The sequence below is a fragment of the Cariama cristata genome, unplaced genomic scaffold (genome assembly GCF_000690535.1).
Source record: "Cariama cristata isolate BGI_N322 unplaced genomic scaffold, ASM69053v1 scaffold35441, whole genome shotgun sequence".
In the NCBI taxonomy this organism is placed as follows: Eukaryota; Metazoa; Chordata; class Aves; order Cariamiformes; family Cariamidae; genus Cariama; species Cariama cristata.
Window position 1 is genome coordinate 1 of NW_009601630.1, and position 13,583 is coordinate 13,583.

General features: G+C 42.7%; 1 protein-coding gene across 1 annotated transcript; it reads left to right on the forward strand.

Annotated features, from left to right (window-relative positions):
- The first annotated feature begins 662 nt into the window (after positions 1-662).
- Positions 663-12,766, forward strand: QTRTD1 (queuine tRNA-ribosyltransferase domain containing 1). Its single transcript, XM_009710523.1, has 7 exons — positions 663-711; positions 2,943-3,019; positions 5,496-5,705; positions 6,664-6,863; positions 9,508-9,659; positions 11,187-11,304; positions 12,291-12,766. The coding sequence occupies exons 2-7, from the start codon at positions 2,945-2,947 to the stop codon at positions 12,550-12,552; spliced, it is 1,017 nt and encodes a 338-aa protein (XP_009708825.1). The 5' UTR covers positions 663-711; positions 2,943-2,944; the 3' UTR covers positions 12,553-12,766.
- Positions 12,767-13,583: the final 817 nt, after the last annotated feature.

Here is a 13,583-nt window from a genome sequence, read left to right on the forward strand (position 1 = left end):
CTTCTCGCTTCCCCGGGTGCAAGGCAAAATGTCGAAGTCGGTTGCCCCTTTGTTGCTGCCCCGTGCAAGGGAGGTGACTTAGTGTGGCTTAGTAGGAAGCGGGTAAAGGTAAGTGACCTAGAAGGCTGCATAATTTTTGAGAGTGTTTTAGCCAAACTCCTCTTAGTGACTTCCCCGTCATCTTCCCAGCAGAATAACCAGCTTTAGAAGCAGCCAAATCTCAAAACTAGTTAGGTAAGTGGCAACTGAAAGGAAAGATTAACATCATAAAGTTTGTTAGAAGCTCTCACCTCCCTAGCTTGTGTAGTTGTTGAGTGATGCATGTTAGTAATGCTGCCCAGAAAGTCACAGTGCGACTTCATGCTCTCCAGCAAGTCAGCGGTCACTGGTCAGTGTGGGTAAAAGCTCTTCCTTTTTTGGCACAGAATTGTGAGTGCCTCGGTTTGTAAGCTGTGATTCTTGAGTTCTGTGTCTCTGGCGTTTAGTCCATCTGTCCCGGCTTTGCTGCGTGATAGCTGGATGGCAACTGTCAGTGCCTAAACCAATTGAAATTCAGAGAATGCATAAGTATGGAAACAGAAGCCTTGGTTATGAAACCACCAATCTTTCTTGACAGTTGTTTGCTTAGTTAATGTGTTTCTATATCTGGATGCAGGGCGGAACTTCATGAGGTACTGGAAGAATATAAAGAAGGAGCTGCAAAATTTATAGGTAAAGTGTGTGCGTTTGCTTGTATGTCTGGAGAGAGAACGCAGGTAGATCTCACTGGTGCATTTTTAGTCAGTACAGTAGGCTGAAAGATGTAGGCCTAGGCTTTCCACATTCAGGCATTTTTCTAACTCAAAGGGGACCTAAGGAACACTTGAAATAGTATGTTGTCACTAGTATGGTCAGAAATCCTTCCAACAGGCTACAAAAATATGTAGTTTTGCTTTATTTCTCTTTTTCTGCACCCAGCCTTCTCCTTGGGGGCTTCAGCACTGGCTGAGATGGGTTTAGCCCAAAAGTGGAGACTAGAACTGAGAGAGGTTTTACTGTATCTCCCAGTGACTGCTGCAAATTAATCTTGACAGATGCAATTTCTGACCTTTTGACAAGGAGAATTAGAAATTGTCATGAAAATGGCCTTCCACATACAGCTGTTCAAATATACTTCTTGAGAGTATCTGTCTACTCAAGCTGACTTTTTTGATTCTCATAAAATAGTTGGTTTCATCTAAAGATTTCCAACAGGAAATCATCCAGTATGAAGAATAAACAGGCAAAGCACCCCACATCATATCAGTCTCAGCTGGTGGACACTTCTGCCTCCAAGCTATTCCAGTTCTGAGAAGATGTTAGGGGAAAGACCCATGTTGGATTTGTGAGAGCTTTGAGGAACTAAAGGAGGTGGAGAAGCTAATTTTTCCCCTGTTATTTGTTCCTGTCAGTTTAGCAGCTGGACTGTACTTGTTCCCTGTATTCTCCTTCAATTTTTCAATGTTAAAGGGTCAGTTTTAGGAATAAACTCAATTTCACTTATGGATAGTCAAATGCAAAACAGCCAATGTTACCATAGCCCTCAGCTACTTCACCAAGCTTTTGTGATCTTCATCAGTCCCTGTACTCCATTCTTGGAGCAGTTCCTGCATGAAATCTTTATCTTAACACCTTGGTGATAAGAATGAGTAAAGCAGCAGTTCCTGCATTTGTGATGATCCTGGGTTTTTCCTCTGGTTGTTGTAACAGATCAATAAAGGCCTGACCGCATGCATTATGCAGCCAAGATCAGTGTTGTCAGGCTCATGTGGCGAAGGAACTTGAATGCACAGTGAATGCAGGGTTAGCGTCTTGGATGAATATCTGTATCCTGGCCTGTATTTATATGTGGGAAGGTAGCTCAGAGAACTGGAGGATGATCAGCCAAGTCAACAAGCTTCTTTGGGATGCTACACTGGGTATAGGGTAAATCCTGTAGAAGTGATGGCTTGTCTTTAGTACCTGTAATTTACAGACAGTTCTTTGTATATGGAATCTAGAAGACTTCCCAAGAAAAAAAACCTTTTGAGTTTCTAATGCTTGTATCGAAGCTGAGGTATTTTTATGAATGTTTTGTATGTGCCAGTTGCACATACATTATGAATGTATAAAATAATGTAAATTATTATAATTTTTAAAAATGTTTAAGCATTTTGTCCTGTATACAGAGACCAAGAAGTTATTTGTTTTTTTAAATGCACATCAAAATTTTGGACATGCATTTCATTATGTAAGCAAAGTTATGGCTTTGATTTTCAAAGGAAGTTTGCAGCCAACTCTCAGTAAACCTTGACTGCTTTGGGACAACTTATTCCTTCAAGAAGTCCTCTTTATCTGAAACTTCTTGGAGGCTTCACCAATTTCAGTGACTGTCTGTGGAGGGAAAACTGTATGTCACTGAGACATACCGTCTAGCTTTCTGACATTGTAAACATCCAATCTGGCAGGGATGATAAATTTATCATTTGTGTAGCTGATCTGTTCTCTTACTATATGTTGTCCTTCCTTAAAAGTTCTAGGCTTGAGGTTGTTGCTCAGTTTAGATTGGATCAAATGTCAGATGTCTCCAGTGTATCAGTTGAGTGGTCAAGTAAGTCAGATGTTCAGTCAGGCAAATTTTAGTAGCAGGAGTATTAATCAAGAAGAAACATAAATAAATCTCAAAGGAGCTGTGTAGGCTGCAGAACCAAAGGGTGTTATTTGATGGTTTGTCCTGATACTGCACTCTCCTCCCTGCAGCTAGTAAAGCTGTGGAAAAAATCTGCCACCTTTGGAGAGATCAAATGAATATTTTCTGTGTCAGAATGGATGTACTTGTGTGTGTGAGAATACCCTGTTCCCTTTTGCAAATTTACAAACCACATCTTTGCTTTAGCTTTGTTTTGGTCCATGAAACTCTATTCTGTCTGTCGGTCTGTTCCCAGGTATGCCAGATGCGGTGCTGTACTGCTCCCTTCATGACCCGGTCACTCCCTGTCCATCTGGCTACAACACTAACAAGGTACAGTAACTGTAAAGACTTGAAAGGGCCCACTTAAAGTTCCCAAAAGAAAGCTGCCAGTCCTTTCCTCATCTGTGTGGGTGTGCTTAGACAGCCACAAGATTTTTTTAGGCTTTATAGAAAAAGAAATCTTTGCACAAAGAGGAATGTCATTTACATGCTCATACCTCCAACTAAACAAAGCTGGACATTTTCTTACTTGGCAGCATGTTCCCTGAACAATTAAGTGGCAATTCAGATAGAAGGGAGAGGTCTGGACTGTTACGCTGTTGCGGTTAATATGGTAGTAAAAGAAAATAGATGTGTTTTAGCTTATAGGCTGTACAAGCTTACAGTGATTCCACTGATAAGCAATAAACCTGAACCCCTTTGTATGTATTTACAGTCTGCCACAGGCCCACAAAGGGGAAGAACTTAGTATTTCTGCAGGAAGGTGGCTCGGCAATCCAGGAGTGCGTAATGTTGTCGATGTTTGCCCATTCTACCCCACAGGCACGCATGTTCCCTGTGCAATCCACATGCTACCTGCTGCCTGCCACGTCCTGGCACCTGCTCAGATATGGTCAGTCCCAAGGCCCATTTGGGTACGGTCACATTTGGTGAAAAGTCTCTGAATGACAGAGGATAACTACTGCCATCCGGCTATCGGTGTATATTCTTTGCTGCTGGGAACCAGGCTGAGTCCTGTCTCTCTGCAGGGAAGGAATTAGCTGAAGCTTCTCTCACTGTTGTGCAGCTATGAGGGGATAGCAGTGATCTAAGCCTGGATGTTGCAGGTTTGATTTAACTTTTTTTTTTGATGCTGGTGAAGATTTTTGTCACCTTGTTGCAAGGCTTTCTGCAGCTGGATCTGTGCTGACAAATACTTATGAAAGCTTTTTGAAAGCAATGGGACAGAAAGCTCTGGATTCTGTACCAGAAAGCCTGGCACAGGCTGGATTTAAATAATCATGGGGTAATGCTCAGTTCTCTAAGCCACATGGCTATTTTATTTATTAAAGCAGCTTTTTTCCTCTGGAGAGCAGAATGAAGGTAACTAGACCTGATTACACTCTGCCCTTTAGCTCAAACAGTTCTGACTTTCCTCCGCCTGCCTTTACCAGCTGTTCCTTGATGCTCTCACATAAGAGGCAGCAGGTACTAACTGGCCAACATGCTGCTGGAGAACAACATATAGCTGCTGCGTTCCAGTTATTCTGCAGGTAGTAATTTGGAATATTTTTTGCATCAGCTGACCAAATTCAGTTTGTGAATTAGCATGCATGAGAGCTGCACTGCTTAATCTGTCTGTCTGGCACAGGCTAGGAGAATACATTTAAACCCTCAAGCCCCGAAAAGTCCCCATAATGCTTCAAGTTATAAGCTACTTCTGATAGCTGAAAACTATTCCTCATTTAAAAAAGCACTAATGGAGTTGCAGATGAAAACTCTTAACCTTGAATAGCCCTTTAAAATTTTGGAGCAGCAGTGTCACAAGGCTAACAGCAGCACAACAAAAGCAACTGCCAAGCTGCGCTCACAGGTTAATTACAGATTTCTGCAGAACAGGGTGAAACATGGTAGCATGCATAGTTGCAGTGGCTGCAATAACATGTGGTGAGTCTGAATGTGTAGTGAATTGGATGGTGACATCTGCTAGCCCAGAGGTGTTCAGGTAACATAACCTCTCTGTGCAGGTGCTTTTGTCTTGCTTTAAAATCTTTTGAGGGTAGCATGGAGTAATGATGGAAGATGAGGGCCCACATGCGCACACAGAATGGAAAGCCTGTGAGGAGACTGAGAAGACTGTGTGTGAAATCCTAATGAGTACATGCCATTTCTTATGTTGGCTGAGTTTGAAAGCTCTGTATTTCTTTTGCACTTGCTATTTCAAGCCCTTCTTAAGTGGCAGGGTTTGGGACCTGAAATAACATTGGATTCCAAGATTAAATTGCCTAACCAGCATTTGTATTCTTCCCAGCGTGTCTGTGTGTTTATATATACATGTATATTCACGCGAGTGGTATGAATTCACTGGTCAGAAGAGGAAATAGTTTCTTAGTTTTGCATTGTGTACAGGAAACTAATGAGCTGTATTTCCCATTGCAGCCTTTTCTGCTTTTCATGAGATGACAACATAAGTTTGTTGGGAATTAAAACTTTTCTTTTTATTTTTTTTTCCCCCAGTTCTGCCACTAATTTGTGTGATGGCAGGCCAGATGCTCTATCTCAGAGACTTCCAAACATGTGAAGAAGTCACTGTGTTGAGTGTGATGGTTTCACCAAAGAGTATCCCTGAAATCCCACTTCAGTCATTTATCTCTTTTCACTCATTGTGCCAAGTGCAGCTGATTATCAGAGCCATGCTCCTGGAGAACTTATCTATGACGTATCATTCCAGTATCTGATGTTTCACCAGACCAATTCCTTCTCTCCTTTGACTCTTAAGAACTGTTAACCTTTGCAACTAACATTCATCCCTATTCTTCCTTAACAGACAGTGTCCCTGTGGGGAAACTCAGGGCGCATGGAAATGTCAGCTTCCAAGTTCATGGACATACAGCGGGCCATCCAGCCAGACTGGTTCCAGTGCATCTGCGATGGAGACACCATTTCTGGGGAAGTTGGTAGAAAAAGGGCCAAGAAGTCTGTGGATAGGTCGCTTTCCTTCCTGGATGTATGCCTTCAGCTGCTTGAAAGATCACCGGTAAGGTCACAAAATATTGGGGCAGTAGCACCCCAGCTGCCTTTTGGTTTGTGCTGCATCCTGGGGTGCTCCTAGGATGTGATTTAGTAGGAAATAGTGTCATACATATGTATCAGAGAATGCCCAGGTAGCAGTCCTGGATGAGGTATAACCGGTAGCACAGTGGATTTTCCTTCTTCCACTCTCTTCTAATAACTTGCCCCCTGCACTATAATACCTATCTCTACTAGTGGAGGAGAACTATTTTTTTTTAAATCTTTTTTTCCACTTTTGGACTGTACTGCCTTTTTTTTTTTTTCACTTACCTTCATGCTGTATAGATGGACGAAGTAGGATCTTCTCATTCAGATTGAGAAAACCCATCTTTTTTGCTCTGAAGTCCACTCAGTTCCAAGTGAGGGAGGACTTGCTAGAATTTGCCAGTGCTATTCTTTATTTCTTCCAGCAACTTTGAACCTTCCCTCCCTTTTGGTGAAAGGGACATACTATCTGAGTCTGTACTACAAAGGAAAATGGGTGACAGGAGCTGATAGTGGTATCCCCCAAAAGGCTATTCTTTGTGAGATCTGGTGTCTGACGGCCAGGATAATGGCACCTACTTTGTAGTCTGCACTGACACACGTAGTGCTGAGGGGCCACCTATAAAAAGCCATGTACAAAGATGATCTGTGGTTATTGCTTTCTGTAGGGAGGTAGGAAGAATGACACCAAAATTCTCAGTGATTTAATGTCAAGGTAAGGAGTAGAATCCTGTCTATCATAATCCCATTTCTACCTTATACTTGGACTTCACAATGTTGTGTGGGGAATAGTCTTACATGGGATGAAACACTGTGGCTCTGGCAAGTTCCTGGAGTGTGGGGCTTAAGTAGTAGGCATCTGGAGTCTGGGCTGTGAGATGTCTTGCGTGGCTTTGGCAGAGCACGCTCTAATGCTTGTAAGCTTTCTCCTGGGCCAGGAACTACAAGGAAGTGTAATGTTTGGGGCGATTGAAGGTGGAGATGTCTTGGAAGAGAGGCTCAGATCAGCCAGGGAGACTGCCAAGCGACCTGTGGGTGGCTTTCTGCTAGATGGCTTCCAGGGATGTGCCATGGCCAAGGAGACCAAGTTGAAACTGATAGCTTCTGTCACAGCAGAGCTGCCAGAGGATAAACCAAGGTAAGTTGTGTGGGCAACATCCCAAGAAGTCCCATCTGTCCTATTATGAGGAGCATCTACAGGCTGCCATGCAATATCATTGTAGGAAATAATCACTTTATTGCACAGCTCTGTGTGTGTGCCAGGCTGCATAAATTCTACCACTGCCAGGCTGCAGTCTTTAACCCTTGTTTCAGTTTCTAGCTGCAGCTGGCACCAGGCCGTGCTCACACTGTGGGTTTGAGTATTTCCCACATTTGGAGAAGATTCAAGATTTTAGTTCAAGTTGTCTTTACTTTTTCTAGGAAGAATTACAGGTAGGATATGTCTGGGCTGCTTTCATTTGGCCTCTGAGGCCATGGTGTGCTTTAAGTTCAGCTCAAACAAGAATGTGTTTATCAACCTGTTTTACAGGGACCTCTTCTCAGAAAAACTGTCATGTTTCCAGTCCTCTCTGATCTGAACTGGAGGAGAGCAGAAAGGGGTGCTTACAGAACCAACCAGTGCTTACACGATCTTATGGCAGCCAGCTCTGACCTAGTACCTGAGGCACTGAGCCTGTGAACTACCAGAGGTGGAACAGCCTGGCCCAAAACAGTTGTATTCTCTGCTTGGACTGGCATAGCGTGGGGATCGTTGTGTATTTTGAGTTATTAGTTATGCCCATCAGATCCATGCCAGAGACTGGACAGGAGTGGCAGCAGTCTTGACTCTTATAAATGACTAACAGTAACTAAAGACTTCCAGAAAATGTGTGCTAGCATTTGCTAGTGGTTCAGAAGTGGAGGGATTTCTTAGCATTGGTTGAGCTTGCTGGCTTTCGCATGGGCTGCTCTTACAAGAGCAGCTGCAACAGAAGTAGTATGGGTGCTTTTTTCATCATTTCCTGAAGAGAGTGACTCAGGCCTCATTGTCTTTCTGTTGCTGTGCTGCCCTCTGCTAGCTGAGCATTGCTCTGACCTAATGGTGTTCAAAAGGAAATTAAATGTGAAAGCATATGTCTAGTGTTGCAGTTTGTTCATGCTTAGCGGTGCCTGGGGTTTGAATTTTCCTGACAATTAGAAGGCTTGCTGTGTTGTTGCCATCCTGTCTGGTTGAGCTCCTTAAAAGATCCCATGGGAGCATTAGAGTTCAATCTGCTCAGCTAACCTTAGTGGCTACCAGTGCATCTGCCTCATCTATCAAATAGTTTGCTTGTCTGGTTAAGACAAGTGTTTCTGACCTCTTTGTAGGAAGAAAGCTGGTTAGCCCTAGGGGATCTTGTAAGTACCTCAAGTGAATTTCAGACAATCCTGCTTTCCTGAATCACCCTTGCCATTCTGGCTGGAGAAGTTGTTTTGCAGCTGTTTTCTACCCCAATGTGAAATTCTCTAGAAGACAAACATTTTCTGTGCTTCACCCAAGAAGCAACACCTTTTTGTGTGATGGTGAAATGATCTTATGAATGTACTCTTTAGAGTCTTTTCATGTGCCTAAAGATGCTGAAGTGTCTTTGTAGAATTTATTTTCCTTTTCAATAGCATCAGAACCCTTGCAAGAACAAATGTTTGTCCTTACCTGTCTAATGGTAAGTTTTAGCAAGGGTTTTGATCATATATGCAGAGCTACTGTTTTAACTGTTGAGTATCATTTTCTCCCTGCAATGAGAGACTGAAACATAAGACACTCATGCTGTAAATTTCTCCCGTCCTTCTTCTGTGCTCATCAATTTAATTGGAGTACTTAGAAAAGTGACTAAAAATGGCACCTTGTGACTTCATTTATCAGCCCCTGTGTATTTTCCTAATTATGTGTTTAGATCATTGCCCTACATTAGCTTCTACTCCTGCCAACCCAGCCATGCACCTGCAGGAGAGCAGGCACTGCTTTATTCTCTTCTGCTCCACCCACCCTCAGGGAAGCTGCCAGCTAAATTTGCCTAACTGCAGGATCTTTGTTACCGTTGATGGCAATCCAGCTGAGCTCTTCCTGGCTCTTGATGCCATGTCCCAGGAGATATTTACAGCCCAGTTTTTTGGGTAAATCATTTGAGCAGGTAGAGTGTAAAGAGGAGGGAAGAATAAAGCAAGGAACTTTTCTCTTTCCAGTGACATTTCTCATTAGTGCATTCTCCTCCAGGCAGTTCTCCAAGTGCTATATGGTGTGTCTGTCACCTGAAGGACTTGTATCTTTGACCAGCCATCTACTGCTCTCTCTGCTGCTCTTGATCAAGACTTTTCAGACTGTCTCCTAAACAGTTACCAAGCAAAGGAGTCCATGTCTCTGGAAACTGGCAGTTCCCTGGGGCACAAACATGACTTAAGGAAAATATCTGTTCTACAGCATAGATGTTAGGTGAATTTTGAATCTAAGTGTATTTATGTCTGTGAAAGAAACCAAATCACTTCAAACGTAATGAACAGAACGTGGTTTTTCTGGAGTAAATGAGGGATAATTGCTGTCTTCCAAATGGCATATAAAGAAATGCCTGCTATGTACTGGATAGGTTGGAGGTGGGGAAATGGAAGCACACAAGATTCTGAGTGATGGCTGGTTTACCCACTTGCCTTCTGGTTAGCAGTTGCAGGGATAAGCTACATGCGTTGCACACATGTCTTTTCCCTCAGGTACATGCTTGCCTCTAATCAGAATATTCTAGATTTGTCTTCTTGTGTGTCTCTTACAGAATCATCCATGGTGTAGGCAAACCAGATGAGGTGCTTGAGTGCATTGAAAGGGGAGTGGACATTTTTGAGAGCTTCTTTCCCTTCCAAGTGACAGAGCGAGGCTGTGCCTTGGTTTTCAGTTATGACTGCCATCCAGATCCTGAAGCAGCAGGTAGGCTTCTTGATGGTCATTATAATTTGTGCTGTATCATCCTGTATTGTGGCAAGCATAATTCATGCTTTTGAGGAGTCTATATTTAAGGGGTTTTGTTCCTGAAATAAGTGCAGTAACCACTGGAAAAACTGGGATTCCACTGTCAAGTGTTGCTTTTGAAGGTGAGGTATTTTGGTGTGAAACCTGTTGAGGCAAACTTGAGGCCTCAACCTAAGATCTAAATGTCTGATTAGCCAAAATATGCTGAAGTATTTCTCAAGTGCTTACTAAATAGAGGGGTTCTTGTTCAACACCATTGGCGAATTTACTGTTACCGTTAGCAGTGAAGGCTGGACCTGTTAAGTGAAGATCTAAGATACCTGATCTCTAGAATTAACTGAATATGTGTCTGTTCTAATAATACATTTTTGAAGTCCCTTCTTCTTTCTAGCTGACGAAAGTTAGTAATGCTATTTCTTAGGGCAGCTTTCATCTCTGTCCTTGCATTCGTCAGTTCACGTCAAAACAAAAAGGAGATGTTCATAACTCATTACCTCATTACACTGTGAGATGGGAGCATGTGTATCGCCCATTAAAGCAGCTATCAAATGTGTTTCAAGCAGCTGTTTTGTTTTGACCTATTCAACATTTTTAATATAGAAGAACATTTTACATTTTTCCTCCTTGGTAGAACCTAGTGGCTTTTTGTGCCTGGATAATTCAAAACCAGCTGAATAAAACAGAACATCTTGTTTATTTGTGCTTACTGCTATTTTTTTTGTCCCTTCTCTTTGTTGTTCTTTATGTTGTCTCACCTTATTCTTAAATCATAAGATTCTGGGTGAGGACAATCTCTTTGTTCTGTGTCTGTTTAACACTCAGTAGACTTGGATTGTGCAAACAGTAACATTGATGTTTCCAGATACATCTCCTGCTTAAGAACAAACCTAAAAATGCAAACTTACAAAATTACTTATTTTTAAGATAGACTGTTGAAAAGGCAGATGTGGAATCTACATCTTCTGCATTAGTGTTACCAGCCTCTTTTGTTTCCAATTTTAAAAATAATAAAATTAAAAAATCTAAATCTCTGAGCCTGGTGACAGCATGGAAAATAGAATGATCAAATGCAGATGAGTTGCTTGTCTACTCTAACAAAATCTCAAGAAAATCAATTTTTTGAGGTGTTTGCATTCTATTCAGCATGCAGTTGAGACTGGAAATATCTTTGACATTTTGTTAAGAATTCAGCTCAGTAGAGCAGCAAAAAGTTATACTGTTGTTCCAGCTCTTACTCTTCATGAGGTTTAGTAGATTAGTTTTCGCTTGTCTCTTGCTGTTTTAATTATCTAAAATTGTACTCATGTTAACTAACCTCTGACAATTAAAGAAAAATAGTTGCTTACAATAGGAAGGAAGTGGAAACTTGTGGCAAGAGTTTTCATCTGCCAAGAGAGTGGCAGAAATACCTACTGTAAGATTGCTACCCTTCCTCTGCCCTTGCTATCTGTTCATGAAAGGCTGTTGTCTTCTTATTTAAACCAGTTTTAAGACAAAATGGGGCCCAGGACCTGGAGAAGAATGGTGCTGAAGAACACCAGGATGAAGTCTCCAAAGCTGACCCAGAAATGACACCATTTGAGATATTTCTGAAGGATAAAAGGTATGTGAGTTTGTGAGGAGGGTACCTGCAGCTGTATCACTAAATATGATGCTTTTGTCCTCTGTATTCGGTTGTATGCAGTCAGTAGCTGGATGGGAGACTTCATAAAACATGAAGGTGTTGAAGACAGTACTTCTGGACATTGAATGGAGAGTGTTGGACAAGCATTGTAGCTTGTAACCAGGCAACAGTGTATGGCTGAAAGCACTGTTGTTTGCCTGACCGAAAGCCAAGGATTTTTTTGATCATTTATCCAGCAGACAGTCATCGTGTGTTCTGGCTGAAAGACAGTAGATTCACACAGGTTATCTGGGGATCATTTTGGTCATCCACATCTAACTGAGGTCATCTTGAGATGCTAGATTTTATTTAAACTATGGAGAGCCTCCACTTTCTGACTCAGTTTGGGCAGCTGCAGAGCAATTCTGCAATTTCTGGGTACTTCACAAAAACTTTGGCCTGTGTTGCCACCTGTCCTACCTTCCCTTTTCCACAGCTACTGCTAGGCTGTCTGAGTAGACAACTGTGTTGCTTCGCTTGATCCTCTCTCCACTTTGTGAGAATAGTGCATCTCACAGTAGAGGGGAATACTGTTTTGCGATGGTGGAATCGGTAAATCCTTGTTTCTGATAGCTTTCTCCTTCGTAGACTCTGTGATAGCTAGTGAGGCGTGCCTTGTGCTGCAGCTTTTCTGTCAGGGAAAGCACAGATAAGGCCTCTCTCTGCTGTTAGCTGTGGTGTAGTCAAAGTTATCCTCTGACTTAGATGTGTGGCCTTTTGGCTCTGTAGTGAGTTGTGGCATGGTATTTAAAGTCCTTCCTGCCAGCGGTATGGTCTTTGATGTCAACACATCTTACAGCTGGATTCAGGCCCTCAGGACTTCGAGGCTCAAGTCCCTGCAAAAGGCCATGTAGTAACTGGATACTCTTTATTGCTTGAATGGGTCTTCTTACCTTTGATGTTATGCAACATTGCTTCCTCCTTAGATACCAAGATGACTTTGGTCCTTTGCTGGAAGGATGCACCTGTTACTGTTGTCAGAGGCATACTCGCGCCTATGTCCATCACCTCCTTGTGACCAATGAGCTGCTGGCCGGTGTCCTGCTTATGATGCACAACTTCCAGCACTACTTCAGCTTCTTCAATGCCATACGGGATGCCTTAAGAGACAATAAACTGGATCAGCTGAAAAACCTTGTCTTCAGGCAGGCGCTTCAAGGCTCAGCAAATGCAAAGCCAGGCCAGTGAGTTCAGAGAGGAGAGAGGAGGTTGCAGGCTACGTCCTTATCCAGTGGGACTGTGTAAGGTGGACTGTCAGCAAGGTCACCTGGCCCTGTTCGTAGTAAAATGTCTTCCTTCCTGGAGGGAATTGAAGGAAGCATTTGAAGAAGATCTCACTTCCTGGCAGGGAAGGAAGATCTTATTCAAACATCCCTTTCAGTTAACTGGCTTGGTGCATTCTTGGGGTATGGAAGAGCCTGAACAGCTCACAAGACCAGTATGGATAGCTTGGTTTTCAGTTACTCACTGTTGGTTTTCCATGTGGAAGGACAGAATTACTGAACTTGTGATTTGAAGAAGAAGCAGGGCATAAACTTAAAATTAATACAGCTGCCTGGAGGCTCAGCAGCTGTTCAGGACTCTCATTCCATACCCAACAGATATTACATGTAATTACTTTTCTAGAAAACCCTGGTAGTGTGGTTGTCCCATCATGCAGCTCTGATGAAAGATCCCGCCTCAGTCTAACACACTATTCCTTGTGGCCATTGCCAGCATCTGTGTCCCTGAAAAGAACTGACTGGAAGTGCTGCTGTGTTCAGTGGCACAAAGGACTGTATGTGTACTTCTCTCTCGGGCTGCCTGCAGTGCAGAATGTTCTCTGAGCCTGGAGGAGGCCCTCCACCTCGGCCTGGCCTTGAAAATCCCTGCCTCAGGAGTCCCGGTCTGTGACATTAGAGCCAGAAAGAAGAGAAAGTGTTTAATCCATGTCTTGCTGTAGAGGTTTTTTTGACACTGTACCCTTTCACCTGTATGGAGTAAGATTTCACTCCTGTGCTAGCATGTGGATGATAATGAATGTAGCATTCTTTCCAGCTGTCCTAGCACTGGTCAAACAGCAGGCTACACAAATGTCAGTGTGAGATGGAGTTGTGGAAGAGATGTATCAGAGGAAAAGGCATTCAGGAAAGATTCTTGTTGCTCCTTGTTTTAAAATACAACATAGTTATGTCACATTCCTCTTAGTGTTTTTTTAATGTGCCTTATTTTGGAACAAT

Excerpts from the sequence above, each read along its gene's own strand:
- QTRTD1 (XM_009710523.1), top strand. The coding sequence starts at position 2,945 with ATGCCAGATGCGGTGCTGTACTGCTCCCTTCATGACCCGGTCACTCCC. Across the intron at positions 3,020-5,495 it reads CTGGCTACAACACTAACAAG|ACAGTGTCCCTGTGGGGAAA; the intron begins GTACAGTAACTG and ends CTTCCTTAACAG. Across the intron at positions 6,864-9,507 it reads CTGCCAGAGGATAAACCAAG|AATCATCCATGGTGTAGGCA; the intron begins GTAAGTTGTGTG and ends TGTCTCTTACAG.